The following is a 22,030-nucleotide window of genomic DNA, read 5'->3' on the forward strand; positions in this document are numbered from 1 at the left end:
ATGATTAAGAGCATTAACTAATTAAAGATGGTTCTTTAAAGTCAGAAATTCCTCAAGTAAATTTCCTTTGACAAATTGTATTTTTTTTTATAACCATACAACCATCTAATAAAAACATGGGTGGTTTAGCCAAGCCCACAAAACAAAATTTAATTAATATAAGAAAAAGTAATCCATAACTTAAACATAATCTAATTAAAATGTTAGATTTGGTCAGAATCTGTAATTATTAACTGTCTTTTTTTGTTTTTTGTGTCTAATTAGTGGCCATAAAAAAAAAAACTACCAAATAAGACGCTTCATTAGAAGTTTCTTGGTGGTAGTTTGGGGGACACATTACTTCTCACAAACTCCACTGTCACACTCACACAGGATGTTCATCACTCAAACTCCAGGGCTGGTTGGAGATAAAGGAAGCAGCAGATCTCACCAGAGAAAAAAGGACAACAGACATCTATTAATCTTACCTCCTCTCCTGTCAGGTAGTATGCCGAGAGCAACCCGCCGACGTAACGAATGTTCACCTCAAAGAGTGATGCCTCGCCATTCTGTTGAACCGAGAGAGAGGGAGATCAAATTGTCAAATGTCATAATTCAGCTAAGACCTAAAGTCAGGAATAAAGTTGTGGTACGAAGGGAAAAAAGAACACACTACTAAGTCTCCCCATCTAAATTCAAGCTGCTGTTGGTTTGGGAACTCTTTTGGGTGCACATCAGTCCAGATGTGAAGGTAAATATTTCAGTCAGTGAAGTCTCTGAAATGTATGATGATGTGTGGAAGTTTCATCTCTTCCAGGTGTTCTGATTTGCATTGCGCGACTGTTTTCTTCATTTCAAAGATGCATTAGGAGGACATAATGAATGTAAAAGAAGTCTGACACTGAAGACAAATTTCACTGTTTATCACTTCAGTTTGCTTTACAACACCGGTTAGTTTTGTTCTCTTTTATAGTTTCAATTTGAAAATTAAAAAAAAAAGTGTCATGGACAGAAAAACAGCTACTTTCAGGATAGTTTGCAATCAGAAATATGTGTTTCTGAAATCTAAAGAAAGAAATCAAGTAAGAATACAATGGATTGATGGAAACATTAAGAAGAAAATAAAATAAATTTGGGATTTAAAAAAAATACAAATTTAAATTTAGTTTAAAACACAGTTTTAAATTTACTTGGGGGAAAATATATGGTAGCACAATTTTGTCAACCAGTTTTCATGCATGAAATCTAGAAGAATACTGTTCCTCAGTCTCTGGAAACGTATCAGTCCTCAAACAGTGATATACAGCTGACTTGGTATGTTCACAATAGAAAAGGTTCAAGAACATTTTGCAACACAACCTCAGTGGCCTTTGCAACACATGAACACCGCAAGCAAAGTGCCACTGACCTCAAGTGTAGCGTCCAGCTGCAGGGTGGTATTGATCACAAACTGAGGAATCTGGCTACGTTTTTAAAAATGTGTCAACATTACATTTAAACTGAACACAAGGGAAGCTGTTTTAAGAGACATAACTGAATATTCCAAAGAGGAAATAGACATATTAAAAAAAAAACTGTTTTTGAAACAAACTTTTTACTAATAATTTTTGTCAGGAAAATAAATTAGTACATTACTATTTTGTTAATTCAGTAAGTTTTCAACATGATGGGTTTAACACTGGGATGATAAATTTAAAAAATGTGAAACTGAAAAAAGTCAGGTGAATATGCCAAAAGTAGGAAAGATTGCATTCACTAATGCAATATCTGGGCATAAAATACTTGCATAGAACAAAATAGCAACCCTGTGCCTGTTCTCATCATACACTGGGTCATACATTAAAACTACCAACTTCCACGTCAACTTGTAGGAAAAGTTAACAAGAGAGTTGTTAAACATTATTGATGAGATGAAATGACCCTTTTTTGAGATTGTCACACTTACATTAAGAGCACCACTCATCCAGGTTTTTAGGCTATTGGCAACTCAGTGTCTGTACTTGGACTATGATACCAGGTTTTTGACTGCACAAAAATCTAGATATGTAACTTTTATATTGGAAACAAAGCATGCTTTCATTTCAAAGGAGACAATTTCCATTTCCCAGTATCAGCTGTTCTAAGAACCTAGAGTCCTACAACAGAGAGGATCTGCATCAGTAAACACAGAGATGCGAGTTATCACAAGAAATTCCAGATAACTGTATAAACTAATAGACTGATACATGATGCAGTTTTAATCATGAACATAAAGCAAAGTTGTTTCTTGTAAAAGATAAAGTTTCAGTTGTCAGTATGGTGGGTCACATTTTATTGTTCACAATTTGACCCACTAATACCCAACAGTATCTACTGTTGTCTGAAGATGATGACAAATACATGTTCATACTTCATAAGCTTGGGGAAAAGTTTTTTTTTTTTTTTTTCACAATTCAACAGGTCAAAAAAAACCCGACAGCATCGAATCAAGTTAATTTCTATTAAATTTCCTTTCAATTGTCATAACAACCGAATTGGTTACTTATAAAATGTGGCTCTGATTAGCACTGATTTTAGGGAACATCTGGGCTGCAGTGGCTTCAATGCACATACAACCTTTCTGAACTGAAACACCTGAAGGAATACAATGTTCAGTATGTTGGTATTACAGACAAAAGGATAGGTCCTGCTGAATCCCCATGACAGCAAATGTTAATTAGGAAATTCTGCTGTATTCCTACAAGCACACAATTCGACCCAATCCTTAATCATTAGTCACTGTGGGGATAAGACGGCGAGGTGAACCTGTGCTTGTGAGAAAGTCTCTCAAACCACCAGGCTCTCATGCCCTCGCCTTCTCTTTGTGTGCTTGTTATAAAGAGATCTCGCTCTCCAAAGACGTCTAGAGGCAAGCCAACTTTAAAAAGTCAGCCTAGAGAGGCGAATCCATGTAATTATGTTCCCTAGTGTTTTGTCTCCTCTTTTGTCTGAGTCTCCTGCAGCTGCAGGGTGGTATTGATTAAAGAAGAGCAAGATCGCTAGTTAAAACAGATTTTTTTTCCCTCTGTTGTATGACAGAAAATTGCTTTAAAAATGTTTTAAACTGAATGTCACAAATAATACGACGTGTTCCGACTGTAGTAAAGTCAACAATTATTGTGTCAATAACTAATCCTGTACATTCCAGAAACAGGAACTCTTTTTAAGATCAGTGAAAATCTGTAGACAACTTCACTTTTTCAGAACCTGCCCCTCTCCACAACTCCCAGTAAACACATGTATTCTAAAATCTATGAAGCGCACTGCATTGCAACTTTAACATGACATCTGTGTGACAGGTTTCTTGTTCTAAGCCAAATATGAAATAACAGGTAACACTGCATGTGTACGTCGCCATAATCACCGTCTCTCTTGATCGCTGAGAGGATGAAGGAGAATGGCACTTATTGACTTGGAGACCCATTGAGAAGGAAATTGCCATTTCAAGAGTGGATGGGAAGGAAACTGTAATTGGGTGCCAAAAAGGGCAATTTGCTTCACTTTGAAACATATGATCAAGATGGGAATTCACTCACATCTGTTCATCTTCTCTTAATAGTCTCTATATACATTTTCACTTAAAATAACATGCTTAAGCAGATATTATAACTCTTTTATATGGTATCTTTTAAACGTTGGTGTATGTTATTGCCATCCGACCATCAGACCCACAGAGTAATGCATATTGATAGTCGAACAATTTTTTTATAAAACCTTAAAAAAAAAAAAAAAAAAAAACCTCCAGAATTGTTGCAAAATAGCACTTAAAAAGGTGGGGGAAAAATCTGAGTTATTACCTGACAGATAAAACTCCTGTGCATTGTTAGACATGCAATGTTTATTCAGCAACATTTTGGGCTCAAATCAAATCTCTATAAATCGTATTAAGTTTTGCAGTTGCTTGTGTTTATATTTATAAACCAACTGTATTAGTAAGACATTTAGCATGTTTCTGTTATTATGAATGTTTCATGCAATTGCAACAAAATCTCCAAACTCAATGGCTTTGTTCCTGCAAGTGTGAAAATATGTAAATAATACATGTTTTTACAGTAAATGTGAAATTTGGATGCAAGGTACTGTTTCCCCTTCATGCATTAGTTGCTCATTGTTAAATGCCTTTCACAACCTTTAGTAATGAAGCACCTAAATGTGCCAGTAGGGAAATATTTTAAATCTCAGAATCACTTTTCACATATTGAGTTATGATGGCTGATAAAAAGGTTTTAATCTATATTTCTTTACTACCCTTGCTACGTTTTATGCTGCTTTGTTATTCAGGTGAAGTAGCAGGGCTTTTATAAAAGTAAGGAGCTATAAAGTCCACAGGCTGGAGACACTTTCTCAGACAAAGCACCGCCGCCTCTGGCAGGGCTGCTGAGCTGTCTTGCCAACCCAAAAATGAGTGGCCGATTCTGTAATGGCAGCCCAATGGCAGTGATTAGGAACAGAGTGTCTATTTATCATCAGTGATTGTGGCTCTCAGCAAGATATGCAGAACATACAGTGAAAGGAAATGAGTGAGCTGACAAAGGTTTTGTCAGTCAGGCTTTCACTTCCCAGAGCAACCTCGGTAAATCACTAAGAAGGCATTGTGAAGGGCTTCCATTCATGCAAGGATTTATCTGGTGTACATTTAAAGGTAAAGAACAGGCACGATAGCTGCCGTTTGTGCTTTCATTTGACTCTAATATGTTTTTCCAGGAACAGTCAGAAAAAAATACTTTACTGCAAATGCGGTAACTGTTGAGATTAAAAACCTCAAAGCTCTGACAACACAGTAAAACAATAAAATCTGTGCTGAAATAAATCGATTCTTGTCATGTCATGAGGCGAGCTACCCGGAGAGAGGATTGAAAACAGTGTTGAAATCCTCTGAAGGGATGTTTTATGTATGATTAAATGGAATGCTATATTTGTATCTGCTGTGCAGAAAATAAAATCCAATATGTGTACAAGAAATTGAAGCCTAAGCTAATTTCCTAAACAGTCAAGTTACATCCAGATGTACTGTCAGCTTTTTTTAAACTATTGATTGATATTTGACTATTCCTCCTAAAACAGAAGGCAAAGTCAGACTTGTCTTCCCACTGCTAAAGAAACAGAAAATGTGAATATGTCTCTGCAGATGAAGGAAGAATTGAAAGGTGCAGAATCCAAGTTGCTTGAGATCCATTGTGAAGTTTCCATAACTGTTGATTTGCAGACAAATGTCATCTATTGGTGTTAGTCCAACGTGTTTTTGTCAAGCCAAAGCAAGCAAATCTACGAGAAACTATAGAATTTCATACTTTTATGTGCTGAAAAACATTGTGGAAAACTGATTTCATTTTCCAACAGGAATGGGCAAATAAATAACAATGGTATCAATCTGCTAGATTGGCTAGTGACCTTGCCTGACCTAAACTCCATGAAACATGTATAGACTATTGGCATTACTGACGGAGATGAGAAATACGGTAGCTGAAGCAAACAAGGCGTTCTTCAACATCTCAGCAGAACCACAGGTTGAACCTCTCTATGCCTTGCTACATTAACTCAGTAATTCATGGAAAAGGAGACAGAGCCCATCACTGAATGCAAACGCTGTACAATGCATGAAAATTCTTGCCAGTAAGCCCAGATTTCTTCCATTTTAATTCATCTTGTGTAATACTGTAATTTTCTGAAAATGTTATTTTGTTTCGTTTTCCATTTGCGGAAAGCAAAGTTTGAAATATATTTCAGTGTAACGAATCTGTGTAATACACAAATACCAATTTCTGAACAGAACTGCTAAAATAAAATAACTTTTCGCTCTAGTTTATTAGGATGTGAAACAAGCACTGCAGCTGCCCTAAGAGTAAAGGTATGAAATTTGATAAAGTGAAGAAATACCTTTTTTTTTGTTTAGTCCCACTCATGTTGAATAAGCATATGGAATAAATGATGACAGCTAAAATAAAGCAACTGACTTCAGAATAGTTAGCTACCATCAGCTTGTTAAACTCAAAACTCAAAACAGCAGCGGAAAAGGAAAAACAAATTTCACATAATCTACACAATAAGGGCATCAAACTACAATAGACTTAACTGATTTTTTATTTGTTGCCAGAATATGCATCATCTTAATAAAAATAAGTTGGAAAAACTGTGAAAATCACATACTGGAACATGCCTACTGAGCAGTATAGCCACTTGTTTAGTAAAGCTAAAATAAAAACGACAAACAAAGCCTCCCCTGTTACCACAGTGAGTCATTGTCTGGGATTTAACTGTTTACTGTGTGTCCCTCGTCTCCTCACTTAGAAATATAGAACAAAAGCAACTGGATACTACTTTTAACAATGCTTCAAGTATTTAAATGAACCAACTAATGAAAGACAAATTTGCATTTTAATGGCTCAACATAATGTAATTGCTGTGCAGGAGGAGCCACAGCAGAAAAGAAAATTGATTAATGAGGGTAATGACTCATTGGGTACACTGCTGTCGAAGCTTGTTGGTGTTCTGCTTCACTAGAACCCCACAATGAAGCGGACAGTCTTTGCCGCTCAGCTCTCAGCTGATGAGCGTTCCACAGTTGTGGCAGAGATATCTGCTGTTGCTCAGCCCAGATCTGCCTGGAAGCCTGATGGCATGGCTGGCTGCTGCGCTGCTGTGTGCCAAGGAGCTGACTAGACTCTGAGCCTGGTGGGGTTTCCTGCTCAGACGTTAATGCAATGATTTACTGCTAATAAAGAGGCATGGTTGTCACTGGGCAGATGACTCTCAGCGATGCCGGCATCCAGGTTTCCACAAGCTCCCACAGTTCAAATCCCAATTAGACCAATGTGACAGAAAGAATGACCCAATGAGCCAAGGCCGAAAATTAAGCGGGTGATTGCCTCTCCAACCAGAGCTGCTGATTCATACTTAGTTGCTGCGATTTAACTTAATGCTGCTAATTAACATACAGGAATCATGAAAAGGACCAATCTGATCCCGTTGCTCTAATCTCTGCATGCCGCTGCCTATACTGAGTATCCCAAGGCTGATTTTCCTCTGTCTAGCCTATGCTTTTCTCTTACTGGAGAATAAATAGGGTCAGGATTGGTGAGGGTGAGAAAAGTCACCTCCTACCATCAGAATATAAAAAAGAAAGAAGGAATAACAGAATTGTTAGAAAAAAAAAAAAAAGCTGAAACCTAATCATGGAAGCAGCCAAGAGGACCTTAGTAGCAGTGGAGGAACATTGTTAGTGAAATAACCATTACTAAAAATCTGTTGTTTAACGAATATTGTGAGAAAGAAAGTCTTGTAAAAGGAAAGAGTTAAGCAGTCATGTCTAAAATGTGAGTAAATGGGCACAGGAGTCCCCATTCTCAGTGTATCAAATTGCAATAACCTTTGCAATATAAATTCTTGGAATTTTGGATTGGGTATTATAGTTTAAGCACAATATATTCAAACTCAGGAGAACTGTTGTAGAAACCTTAATTGTCCACAATGCCAACATTAAATGTGTTTAGTGCAAAAGCTCACAGAAAATGATGTGGAAATTGAAATGATGGAACAAAAACAGGAACATGTTGAGCCGTTGCTCTTTTTTAAAGCTTTATGGTGGGCTTTCACACCATAAACGATTTGTGAGTTTTACGTCGTTAAACTGTTCAGTTCATAGCCTGATAAAATAGCTAAATGTTATGTATAATAAAAATAAATAAAATTACAAAAGCCAAAGGTAACAATGTCATTTCAACCTGTCACAAAAATGCTGTGGCCCTGGGAAGAGAGTCTGCATAGGAGAAGAATGCAAACTTTAAAAAGTAATATAATCAATAAAACTAGTTTTTTGAGGGAGGCCACTTACCAAAAGTACCGTTTTTTTCCTAGAGAGGAAGTGGAAATTAAACAGCATCTTCTGTATGCAATACAACTTTGGACAGAGTGTTCTTATTTAAAGCCTGTTGTGGCCATTTCCCATTTTCAACTTATGAAAGGGACATGAGTGTTAACTAGTTAACCTTTTGGAGAACTTCAAAATTAGAAATACTATTTTTACTTGATAGTCTTAAGGCAGCCATTGTTCTCCTGCATGTGATTAATCTGCACTATTTGAGAGTGAATACTTTTGAAAACCAAGACAATTTAGACCAAACTGCCTTACTTTACAGAAAAGAGACGAGATGTTATTTTCCTCTCTCTATAAAGCCAGGGCTTTTGTGGAAATTCTTTTCCTTTTTCAGCAACAAGTACCACATCAGTGAACTGAGAATCTTTTCTGAAGTGTTTTTTTTTTTTTAGTGGGAATTGAAATTAAAGCGAGCTGCTTTCAACATTTTACACAGAACATTTTAATTGACAGGCGGACAGTAATGGGTATCGGCTGAAATACATCAATCTGTGTGCTGCAGTCTAGTTAAATTCTCACGATGCATTTTAAAAACTCTGCCTAGGCACAGTGAATGCCTAATTTTGTCTCAAATCAATAGAGTGCGGTTTAATGGTCTGAGCATAGAGACGCTAATTTGGGCCACTAGCTTATGGTGAGAATCTTCAAACGTAAGATTCAGTTTATTTTTCTTTGATGGCATTTATCCTTGAAAGCCCAGTAATTAATAAGCATATAGGATCTCCCTAAACATTATCAAATAAGCGCATGGAGAGAAAACTGTATTTACACCATAAACCTCCACTAAATGCTTTACTTTGTGTAGTAAAAGCATGATGAATAATAAATCAAATACCACCAGGGTGATAAATTATAGCTGATATACGACCCGGCCCAGGACTCCATATCCTTCTCTTTCAGCCGATGGTTTCTTTTTCTACATTTGCAGATGCAAACAGACACAAACGCAGAATCACAGCAAGCAGCTCGGTGTGTACATGTTTCTGCTTCCTCCTGGGGAATCCAGCGGCCTCCCCTCCACATCGTCTATGATAATGCGTACGCCTCATGGGACTTTGCTATGCTCTCACTCCGGAGTTATTATTCACGCTGCTGCAGTCCGTCCTTCTTCATGACTCTGTGTGCGACTACCTGCTTCCATCTCTCATCACATACTGTACACACCTCCCACTGTAGCCGGCCTTGCTGACTGAGCAGCATCCTTCACTTTTCCTCTCCGACACTGGAGGCTGCTGGATTCCAAACTACCAACAAGATGAGAGGAGGACAAAAACTGCCTTATGACCTTCTGGATTTATACTGATTACATATAACATTGGCCACGGATAACCAGATATGTTTACACACAGTAAAAAAAAAGACAATCTTATTTCTAACGTTTAATCTTTTAGTAAAATCTTACCTCACAAAGAGAGATCTTTATATGTGCTCAACAAAATAAAATGTAAACTTAATGACTCAAAGATCCACAACTAGTTTTGTTGTGGAAATAATTGTAGCAGCAAAACTGTTCAGCTGTGCTCATCATTAAAAAAAAAGACTAAAATAATTAAAATATATGTTAATCAATATGACTCAAAGTAAACATCCCTTGTTTCTTGTATTAAAATAATCCATCCCTTTATCAAAATAAAAACATTTATTTTCATGAGGTTTAGTGAAGTTGATGCAGCATATTTTTGCTCATTTCAGTTTCTTTCCATGAATAAGCAAAATTATTATTCTGTAGAAGCCATTTTTGTTTATATTACCAGAGTTACATCATCAGCTGCATGTACACGCATACAGTAAAACAGCTCCAGCTCCTGTTTTTATTCTTATTTTTTTTAACCATCTTTACTTGCTGCTGTTTTGGCATCACCTTCAATCCGTTATTTATCCAGCAATGTTCACATTTAAAAACGGTGATATGCCAAACACATTTTATTTTATTTTTTTTAGATTGGAAGCTACTTGTATTTTTGAAATGATGTGTACTAGTGAGAATCAAGGGTAAACATTTGATATCTAAGCTGGCAGAGGAGCGCATGAATTATAAACATGCTGTTAGCATCCGCAACAATGCATCATGCAAAATGTCCTCTGCCGCCACATTCCGAGACAGAATGTCAGCTCAGCTCGACCTCAGCTCAGGGGCGTGGCGTCTTTGCAGAAACAATCTCTTGACGCTGCAAATGACACAGCTTCTCTTCAGACACCTTCATGACTGGGAGCAAGTGCAGTCTCGTTTAAAGCAGACAAGAGGTCAGGAGGGGTCAAAAAAACAGTTCCGTGGAGGTAAACAACTACCCGGCTACAGGTCTCATTGCTACAATTTCTTACGGCAATAAATCGCATCCTTATGTGGGGAGCACGTTTACAGAACAACTGCTCATATAGAGAGTTAAAAAACGTAAAAACTGGGGGTGCTTGAGCACTTTTGGTCAATTTTTTTTTTTTTGGTATTATTTTCTAAGCCCTCTTCTGACACATAATAACATGTACTAATGTTTTTTGTTTTTTTTTGTACAACATAATTTGCTGCATAATGTATTCTGGTGTTAGGTAAATGCATCTTGAAGGAGAATAGCACTTAAATAAAAGACCAACAAGGATGTTCATTTAGGATTAAAAAAAACTCACCGTGAATTACCAAGATAGATATAATGTATGTAATAAAAGTTTGTCATTAATGAAGGGGAAAAAACTCAAACCAGACTTTAAGTAAGTTTATGGTCTGGTTCGCAGAGTATGAAGTTATATATATTTTTTTCCCCAATTATTCAATGAAAAAAAAAAAAACCTCAGTTAAGTAAAATAAAATTGTAATCAAAATTTTTGGAATTGTAATGATTTATTTTTCAAAAATAAAATGTTTTAACTTTTTTTTAAATTAAATAACTAATTTTTGTCTTGTGAACTTAAAAAGTTATTTGAAGGAAGAATTTGTTGCGATTTTGGGCGCTGCCCACGACGTCATGTGAGAAAAAAGTTTTTTAAGCAAAACTCGGTAGGCTTTTCTTATGGTGACATGAATTAACAATTCAATATTTGCTTCTTTTTTTTTCATTTTTCTGCAGTTCCACGTTAAAGTTTGATGCAGCTCTGCTTTCCTGAATGGACCATCTTCATCTCCACTGCAAGTGCAGCAAACAGCCAGCTCTTTTTTTTATAGATTACTGTACACTAAAAGGTTGCATTGTGCCTTGTTTATATTTTTAATAGTGTAATTATGTAAAGACAAAATATGTCTGGTGGTCTTGCTCTGATTTACATGCCCTGCTAAATTGCGGGTTTGAATAAGGCAAAACTTTCTTATAGCAAAATAGACCTGCAAAAAGAAATTACTAATAAAACATTTTACATATGCATAGTTGTTTGCTTTATATAGAGATTTTCCTTAGGTTTGATTATATTCTCACAATTTTGTTATCATTGTTTATTAAACTCTGAAATCTGTGTGGCTTTGTTAACATTCTGTCCTAGAATGCGGTTAGATGTGTCCTTTTTGTTTTTTAAGCACCTGCCCCTTTAGTGGTCTCTGCCCTGAGTTCCAACACGCCACTGACAACTGCATTATAAAGTTATCAGACAGATTGTGTCAGGAATCTGAAATCTCTTAATACAATCTCTCACCAAGCGTCCGCTTTCTTTCTGAGAGCTTGTCCAGCCTGAATGCCAGCTGTTTTTTTTTTCTGGATAAATAAAAATACAAGTTGGCCTCCTGCTCCAGCATTCCATTTTTAAAACGAAACGACAGCAACAACACAAAATCCTACTGGGATCATTCTTCCAAAAAGATCAAAGATAACTACAGTCTAAGAATACTGTTGGAAACAAACCTTGGCTGCTCTTTGGTGGTTTTGCTGCTGCCCTTTATCTGAATGTAATAAAACTGTTTTTACACTAAAGCAGATGCCTCAAGCCAAGTTCACAATTTGACGAGTTAGACTCAACTCTTGTTACTGCTTTCACTATCAAACATTTGCAGATTTCTCTGGCAATAACATATTTTGTATTTTGCCATACAAAATGTTATTTTGTATGGCAAAATAACATTTCAGTGATAAATGTGTTAATCCTAAAAGAAAACATTTATATGTATTGTCAATAAATATAAATGTTTATATTTTATATTAATCATAACATCTCAAATAACATCTTTCACTTTATCACTGAAAACCGTAAAACTGACCAGTTTGGTTCAGTTCAAATTACCATCATATGAGAATACAACTAATGAGATATTCCAGGCTGAACCAACCATCTGTTATGCTGCAGGTCTAGCTGCAACCTTTTCACCAAGGATATTCCAACATTTCCTTCCAAGAAAGGAAACTGTTTTCATACTAGGGTTTAATTTGTATGAAAGTTTTAAGCGGTATGAGGTACATTAATTGCTGCTAGCATTATTATACATTACAATATTCATCACTGAACCCCATCGAGAAAAAAAAAAGAAGAATTTTCTATTCAGATTCAATTCAGTGAATTTTTTCATTTTAGAGTCCCTCTTTAGACTTTCTTGACAATAAATAGAAATGTTTTCTTTCAGGATTAACAAATTTCACCAGAAAAAAACAAAACAAACAGTGGATCTCCCTACATCCTCAAGAATACTCAAAAACACCCACGAGATTTCATGTTTGCTGATTTTAGATTTGGAAATAAAATCACTGTGTCTCAGAAATTATTGCCAGAGCAGTTCTAGTTATGCTGAAGAGGCTTCATGAGAATCGTAGAATCCTCACGGGAAATCTTAAATCTATATACAGGAGCAACTGTAACATCACAACAGCTTGAATTTCACAGAGGAAATGTGTGCAAATGTTCTGATTACTCAGTGTGAGAGCACTTTTAACACATCAGCATATACAGTATTTATTATACAGCCTGCAGGCTAACATCACGGAACACACAGAAAAGAAATAGATTGTTTTTTTGTTTTGTTTTTTTTTGTCTTCTTCAGCCTTTATAATAAGTCAGCGGTAAAGACAAAGAAGTCAGCATACAGGCTGTAAAGACTTTTTTATATCCCTGATGTTTAATGTAGGATGGCTATTTTAGACTGCAGGATAAAACAATAAAAAAGCTACTTAAATTAAATGATTTTTCTGATAACATGTAAAGCATAACTATTATCAATCCGGATCAGCTGTTTATGAACATAAAACACATATGAATAAGAAAATGGGATAAAACTGGGTATTTAGCAAAATATTTTAGTTGTTTCTTTCCCAATCGATGTCTTTTGAATAAATCATATTCATATAATAATTTCAGTCTAATTACTGCAGTTTTTCAGCAGGACTCAGTTTAATGTGATCCTTATAACAAAAAGATCAGTGATTTGTTTTTCATAATTAGAATGTAAATTAAATTCTAAATTCAGTATCATCTCTACAAACGTAGTTATACACTTTTAGTTTTCACGAACAAAAAGAAAGAAAAGTTCAACCATTACCTTAGAAATAAAAAAGTGTAACAGCAGGGCTGCATGATATTAAACCCGATTATTGAAATACTGTTGCTCAATATAGGAATAACAATAATACTTCTGATAAGTCCAGCTATTTTCCTCACTCATATCTGTTTCATCTTTTTTTATAATTCTTCCATGGATTTTTGTACTTATACAGTCTTAGGCATTTTGTGCCAAGTGTGAACCAAAGTTTGCCTTTTAAAAAAGCAACAAATAATGAGGTTAAGTACCATGCCCAGTTATACAGCAATAACAATGCATTTACAATATATTATGTAGCCCTAACAAATGTATTTTACAAACTGAATGGGAAGACCATTACGACGCAAACTTTGGCATTGCTATTTAGCGACAGACTTTAAGTCATCTGTCTCCCTTAAACAATTTCACCTTATAACAAGACAGTATAAATTATTTGAATAAGGTGAGGGTTTCTCCAATGCTAATTAAGCCAAATTAGGTCACGTTGCATGCACCTGAATGGTGTATTGGGAAAAAGACAGATAAAAAAAAGAAAACAACAACCCGCACTTCAATCTAGCAAAAATCTCATTGGATGGGGCTCTCATTACACCACTAAGATTTAGGAATAAAAATTAGAGAAAGAAATTCTAATTTCTAGCAAACATTTGTTTTTTTATCTGTTTTACTGAATATTTTTTTACTAACAAAAAGAAAACAAGATCCCACAAATGCCCTGTCGCTTTAAGCTGCAAGGCTTGGACACAAAAGCCTCGGATCCTAATGAGCTTGTTAAAGCTGTGGCTTTTTTTTTTTTTTTTTGCAGACTTCGTTATGAAAGGGTAAGATGATGAAAATGTCAAAGCTTTAAAAATACTCTGTCCACTACAATATTGTCCCAACATTCAGCCGCCTCATGTAAATGACAGCCTTTGTTATGTGGTTGTGGTAAAGAGAGGTTCCAGAAACAGACAGGAGACAAGCGGATTCAAAGCAAGAGTTGCTAAAATTACTTGTGTAACAGCAAAAAATGCAGAGAAAGAAAACCATAATCATTCCTAAAGTATTTCCAACATTAAACCAAATCCACAGCTGATGAAATTGAGGCATTAAGAGCTGAACAGATGGGTAGAATAACGGTAGGGAACACTACGATCCAACAGTAAGGAGGTGGTAAAAAAAAAAAAAAAAAGTAAAACAGAATGATTAAAAAAAAAAGTCAGAAGGCGAACTGTAATAAAAAATGACTTGACTTGAATAGATTATAAAAAGAACTTTAAAAGCAAAGGGTCACCGAACACATTTCTATGAATCCCCTTATCTTTAAGGCAAAATACAGTAAACTTAACAAAAATCCAAAACATACTAAAACACCCAGATAATGGGAGGCTCTAAATATATTCAACAATATTAATATGATAAAGTTTAAATAACTACCAATGAATGTTAGAAGCAAATGTTAAATCACTACAAAAATAGATGGTCTCAATACACTACAGACTTTTGTTTTTAGCAGCCTCCTAACCCAAATTTATTAAAATGTCTCCATAAAGATGTCATGGCATTAGACAATTATTACACTCAGACAATGAATGAATAGAGTTTTTAATATAAAGTGGGGATAAAAAAATATATATTCTGGCTAAAAATATTTCCACCCTTGTCTTGCTTTTTACAATTTCCTCCTCTGATCCGCTTACACGCTGCTTCCCATTGGATTAAGACCTCTGTGAACTGAGTCTTCTCAAACATTCATGACCTCAAACAGCTCGCTAAATGTGTGATTTCCTCCATTCTCTGTAAATGTGAGTCATTTATTTGATCTGATAACCAATTCATCCTTTTGTAGCTAAAAAGATTCACATGCTAAACGGTAAAAAATGTATTAATTAATAGCAAAATATCTTTAGTAAGTGATAGATGGAACCCTACAAGGGTTGGGGTGCAATAATTTAACTCTACTCAAGTGAGACCCTGATCAAATAAAGTTCACAATGAGATGAGAAGAGCTGAGTCTTAATGCAAACGAGTGATAAAATCTGAATGGAGATGTAAGGTACAGTTTAAGAGTCTTCGTTAAGTTTTTTTTTTTCTTTATTTAATAAGATCAAATATAACAAGCTCCGATGGAGCAGCTCCTGACCCAGACAAAAACTTTCAAACTAAACTGAAAAATTGCTCTTAAAGCACTTACTATTAATCAAATAAAAGTTTGCTCTGTAATGATGTTCCCACACAATTATGGAGTATTTATGCAAAAACAGCTTGTTATAAAATGTGGCAGAAACATGCAGTAGCTTCTTTTGTTCTCATAAGAGGGTCAGCCACCAGAACAATCTGGTTTGTATGCACAGCTGCTCCTTCAAATTCAGCAACAGGATCAAGCTGATCATCCTACAGTCCTGTGGTCAGGATTCAGCCAGATGAATTTTATTTGTTCGTTATGCAAATCATTTAAAATCTGTTGTTTTGTCTCGCTAAACACTGTTTCACAAGTGGGAGATTATCAGTTTTTTAGATTTAACACTTGGATTAAGTGAGATAATGAGCAGAGGCTGATGTCTAAGCCCTAGTAGAAAGCGAAGGACAGACTGAAACCTGCTCCAAATACTCGTATTTCTTTACTACTGTAACACTGTCCTTGTCTGTCATGCCCTTGTTTCACCGCTAACAAGTTATAGACCGGCTGTCAGTTTGTGTCGAGCTCTGGATGACAGACAAGCTTGAACAGATGAATCAAGCGCTACAGTCTGGCTCACTGCATCCTGTGACACTGTAATGTAATTACGAAGAAAAGTCTACATGAAAATCCATCCATATGAATGTTGCTCTGCCACTTCATCCCTCATTATGCTACTGCACATGCCTGCACTGCTGTAGACTTAAGTACTCTGAGTAGTGATACTTTTATTTCTAATCCCTGAAATAGTTTCAGTAATAAACCAGAAGTTAATTGGCATGATAATCGTATAAACACATAATTTTACGATTGCTAGAAAAATGCATTATTCCCCCAAATTTAAGAAATGTGGGAAAAGAAACTTCCCACAGAAATATGAAAGGAGTTGAACACGTTATAGTTGTAACACCCAAGTAACCTAAGCAAACAACACAAACACATCACTGATGGCTCATTAAAAAAAATAAAATAAGAACACAAACAGCATCTTCTTTTGATAAAAATGACAATTCTGTTTCGAAAAGACTATTTTACTGTATTGTTACTGAATTTAGACAAAATTATTATATCACAGTCGTCTCGACTGGTCCTGGAAAGCTTTATTGAGCCAGTAGCGCTTTACCGTTTGTGCTGTGACATCTAATCAAAGACCCAGAAAATCTTTGGACAAAGGTAGCCATGCTTGACAGCGTAGTTCGTGAGGTTTTGCACTTATTTACCGTTGACCAGCAAACTGTAAACCGTAGGTTTTCTGAGGGTTTTGTGTGAGACGCAGTAAAACTGGCTCATCCAATGAGAGAAAAAAAGAAAAACAGCAGCCGCTCATATTTATCCACTGTTTAAAGATGCCGTCATAGGATTTTAAAATAATCCGACATGCAATCACATCTTTCAGGGCCCTAAGCAGCCCCTAACCCAGATCATTTATAATAGTGTGCCTTAGAGTACATACATATTTGGAGATTTAATTCATACTGTCATCGGTGAGTTGTGTCCAACTTCCCCAGAGCAGGGAAAGTGGAAGTCGTTCTTTTAGTGGTGAGGGAATGAGGGGGTGAATCTGATGGATGGCAGATGACACCCGCGCCATAGTTCACTGTGAACTGTAAATCTGTCTCTCTGTCTTTATGATTGGTGACACTGCGGCTGTTAGTGGCTGCTTCAGCACGGGCTGCAAGTGTTGCAGATCCCACTCACTAGCTTCTAGCCGCCAGTTAACAATCATAAGTTTACTCAAAGATGAATCATGAAGCGCATCTGCCTTTCCGTGTTCTTCATGAGAAAAAATAAAATGTAAAATGCTCTGGTGTGTGGTAGAAGCTAACATGTAAAACCCATCCCTTCATGACCCAAAAACTGGCAGGAATCAAGACTGCTGAGCTCTGAAGAATAAGGCGCAAACAACATACTGTCAGAGTGGTTTAGTTTAAATTATAAACTAGAAGTTCCCCATATTGGAATAAAGATTTGAACACAACTCTTACACTTACATTAAATTCCCCCGAAAAATTCTGTTGGGTCAGTATGTTGACTTCTATCTTCTATCTACTATCTACTATCTTGTTAATTTTTAAATAAATTGAGTTTCACTTTATCGTGATAGACATCAATTTGTAATAATTAGAAAAAGAAAAGCAACAAATATTTTTAATCTTGTAAAGAGGGAAGCAAAGGTAGAAATATTGACTTTTTACTTAGACTTAAGTAAAGATGTAGAATAAATGCCCACTAAGTTTTGTTTCAGTTTAGTCAAGTGCTTATTATGCATTATGCATTTTTGCCATTCTGATTTCTAGAAAATAACACTTAGCCAGACGAGCTGATTTTAGCCAGCAGAAGTTAATTAATCCGGCGCTCAGCCTGCAGTCAGCTGCTGAACAGACATGTTGCTTCCAACTCATAGGAGTGATGGGTGAGGCTCCAAAAATTAAGTTTTTCACCACCACAAGAGAAAAATGTGCCTTTTTTAAAAATTTTTTTTAGAAAATTCTTCCAAAAACATGTTGAATTGAATTTTACAGATTTTGTTAATATAACCAGCAATGAATTAGAATGTGTGTATTATAATGTTTCCATATATGAATTGGGACAGTTTGCCTTGCAAAGTAGCTTGAGTTGACATTTGTTGTGATGTGGTGCTTTATAAATATACTGAATTGCTCAACTGAACTTAAAGCCAAGGACACCTGTATTATCCCTGTTTTAGCTGACTGAGTGACAGTGGATAGCAACATGTGGGGAGTGGGATGATGAACATCACTGTGCTTCAAATTACTGAAGAAACTCCAGTAGTTTCCCTAGCATCTCATTAAAAGGACTTCAAACTGTTGAAATGATATATCTGAAACCACGTTTAAAACCTTAATACACTTTGATAGTGTTAACTCTCATGCCAATAGAAACACACATCAAGATAAAAATGAAGGCTAAAAGCATGGAATATTTTCTCAGCCAGCACAACCTAAAGTTTGGACTGCATTGTTGTAAGATGCTGTGAATAGATTGAGTAATTGGCCTAGATTTAGAATACAGCACTCAGCAAAACTTGTGTCTCCGTGTTAGTCAGAATTACACATCACTGCCATGTTTTACTGCGTTCTTAAACCACAGCCCAGACATGACCTCTCTGATCTACTAAACTTACAAAACCACATACAAATGACCCAATGCACTTGATCCACCGGCTGTGGAGAATCACTCAAAAACCAGCCTTGTTTGGCACTTTCTAGGCCTCCACTCAAACCAACATGGTATCTGTACTGGCAGCCCTCCTGACCCGGTCTCCAGAAACTCTCTCAATGAAAGTGCCATGGCCTCTTCTATCGTTGTCTCTCCCAGAGTTTTTCTATCTATGGCATCCTTTAAACCCCTCTTCCACACTCTTTGTGGTATTTATCACATTTTCTGCCTCGTAAAGGCCTTTCAGTGACTCTCAGAATCCTATCAGTCGGTAACACGGCGTGGCCTTTGGCAACACAGGATGCTGTCTGAGATCTCTGCCGAAATCTCCTGAACTTTGGAAAACTGTCAAACGCAGTTAGAGAACAGAAACACAGAGCCACCATCAGGCCCACTCATAAAAAGTTCATTAAGTTTAGTGAGGTTCAGCAAGTCTGTCACATTGAAAAAAGAAGGAATTACTCTTCATTGCCATCCATTTGTTAAACTTTAAAAATACAATGATAAAGGTTAGCAAAAAGTGTGTTAAGCGTACTGAGTGGAAGGAAATGTCTCAAGAGCTCGAATCAATGATGACCCAACTCATAATATGTTCCCAAATGGTGGGCATTAGGCATTTTAGACTTTCAACTACAGTAAAAAATTAGGACACCCCTTTCAAATTTTAGAACTTTTTAAGGAAATATTCACATAAAAATGTATCTCTGAAAAAAAAAAATAATATAGAAAAAGGAAAATTAACAAAATATAATAAAAATGTATTTTCTCATAATGAGTAAGTGAGGACACTCCACTGCCTAATTCAGACTCTTAGCCTGTTTGGCTGAAATAACTTCAGTGAGAGACTTCTTATGACCATCAGCCAGTTTCTGAAAGTTCAAACCACTCCTGGATTTCAGCTGTGATATGTCTGCTTCACGGAACCATGTAACATCTCAATGAGGTCAAGATCTGGGCTTTGACTCAACTCAGACTTTCCATTTTTTAATTCCCAGTCATTCTTTTATATTTACTGGCATGCTCTGAGTCATTGTCATGTTGCACAATCCAGATCTGCTTCAGCTTTATTTTATTTTACAGAGCATCTCATATTTTCCATGACCAGTTTCTGGTAAACAGAAGTATTTTTTATGCATCACCTAAGAAAGACCTCATTCTAGTCTTCATGTTTTTCTTAAATAGCTAAGTGTTCCTCCTAGAACAACTTTTGCTCCAATATAACATTTCATAATGACATTTTAGGGGTTTTGGAGACTTCTTTTAGCATTTTGAGGCCTGCTTCCAGGGTAAATTAGGTGCTTGGACTCCCTGATCTGTTCATGGTGGTGGTTGTATGTCCTCCACTTGGACACTTTTCCACTTGGACACTTTAATCCATACAGTGAAACGGGTGATGTTTAATTCTTTCTAGAACTCATTAAATTCCTCTCAAAACTCAAAAGTGCTACAATATTTTTCTGGATGTCGAAAGATAATTTCCATCTTTTTTTTCTGTAGAAAGTTATTGCCATTGAATAATTTTAAGAGTAATATAGTTTAACATATTATTGACCATTTCCTCCCAACATAAAATCAGTACTTTAAAATTTTTAAATGCATTTATTTGTAGGTAACCAATATACAATAGAAGGACTGGGAATATATTTTTGTGGTGCTTTTATTTCTGGTTGATGGTCCATTCAAACACACTGGGAACAACATGGACAATAAGTGCAAAAGCCACAGCTTTTTGTTCAACAGTGCGGCCTTTTTAAAAAAAAGTTTTTATTGTTTTTCTTGGATTTTTTCCAGGTGGGTAAACCATAAAAGAGTGCTGTCAGATTTCTGTAGACATGTCAGTTCTACAAAACTAAAAAAGTCTGAAACCTCATATTGGAAATTTAAAGGTTGACTAAATGTGTAAGCAGATGGTGACATTTATTTTTTTCTTTGCATTTTCTGGTCCTGTCTGTCTTCAGAAACATTAATGAACATTAATGACAATCTGCCCCTATTAGAAAATGCATTAATGGGACTAATAATCATTACCTTGTTGAAATGTTACTACCCTGCGTATTTCCTCTACAGAATGAAGAGTCACAACCAGTTCTTTTTGCTTTTTTGAAGATATGATTACTTAATAGACCCTTTGGAATCTTCAAAACGTGAGCTTAACTTTAAAATTTCAACAAATGAAACTTTCAGCATAATTTTCTTCCCTCTCTGAATTAATGATGCACTCCAGTCACTGATACAATACGTTCAAAACACAGCTATCAAAGCAAATTACGCAAGAGTTTTATGTCATTATTTGGAACTAAAACCTTTACTTTGAAATTTTTTACTTGATTGTTGTTGCCAAAGCATGTTAGTTTATACAAATATAGATCCTACCTAAATTGTTAAACAGTCATACATTTGTAAAAGGGAGCAAATGTTAATTACATTAGCTTCTTTTTTTTTTGTTATTTCGGTTGATAAACTTCAATGTGTTGTCTTAAATGTGTTACAGTCAAATGCTTTTTTTTTTTTACATTTATTTCAAAACCTTGGTGTAAAAAAAGGATTTTGAACTAATTTACCACACTAAAATTTTGTTTGCATATATTAAGCTTGAAAACAATCAACCCACAGAAGGTGAAATATTTCATCTGATTTTTATGCAAAAAAAAAATGAAAATCCCAATAAAAATTTTGGCTTCAGCGAAACCCCATCTATTGACTTTGTAAACACAATTAAATCTATGATAAAATAACTTTCCATGTCTTAAAAGAAAACAAAACAGTTCAGGAAAAATTTCACAGTTGAAATTACATAGACTTGCAACCTGATTTTTATAAATTATGTTAACCTTATAAATTATACATTATAAAAATGGTCCCTCAATAAATTATAAAAATGTAATCCCTAAGGCCAAGTTTGTGTTTTTTTTTTTTTTTTTTGGAATGATAAATATAGCAGGAAAGAAAAAAGTTACCATCTTCTCCCTAAAAGCCAAAGAATATGAAATAGATGACTGGGGAAAAATAAGCATTGCTCTTCTCTCAGAAACGTTAATAAATGCTGCACATTTCAAGGTTCTACAAAAAGCACTTTATTCAATACTTTTAATAAAGCATTCCCATTATTTATAGTCACACAGAAATGTATTTACAGACTTTGATAGAATTAAAATGAACAAAGAAAATACACTTTTTGAAAAGAAAGAAAAATGACTCACCGAGTTTAGGTCCAAGCTAGTCTGCACCCACTCCTTGGCATCATTATATTCGTCCATCAATCCCATAATATACAGCGTGTCCAGTGAGTCCACAATAGAAGCTCCTCTTAGTCCACCTGCAAAATACAACACGGATTTTAGACATAAAACTAAAATTTAAGGAAACCACACATTAAGAG

The 22,030-nt window shown here is 35.6% G+C and overlaps 1 protein-coding gene across 1 annotated transcript in view; it reads right to left on the minus strand.

The window, feature by feature from the left end:
* Positions 1–22,030, minus strand: part of LOC103477781 (mannosyl-oligosaccharide 1,2-alpha-mannosidase IA) — a 207,523-nt gene that overhangs the window by 65,344 nt on the left and 120,149 nt on the right. Inside the window, exons 3-4 of the mRNA XM_008431079.2 lie at positions 21,852–21,967; positions 468–548 (exon numbers count right to left, since the gene is read on the minus strand). Coding sequence (XP_008429301.1) covers positions 468–548; positions 21,852–21,967 — 197 coding nt within the window. The remainder of the gene's footprint in view (positions 1–467; positions 549–21,851; positions 21,968–22,030) is intronic.

Source organism: Poecilia reticulata, linkage group LG16 (genome assembly GCF_000633615.1).
Source record: "Poecilia reticulata strain Guanapo linkage group LG16, Guppy_female_1.0+MT, whole genome shotgun sequence".
NCBI lineage: Eukaryota > Metazoa > Chordata > Actinopteri > Cyprinodontiformes > Poeciliidae > Poecilia > Poecilia reticulata.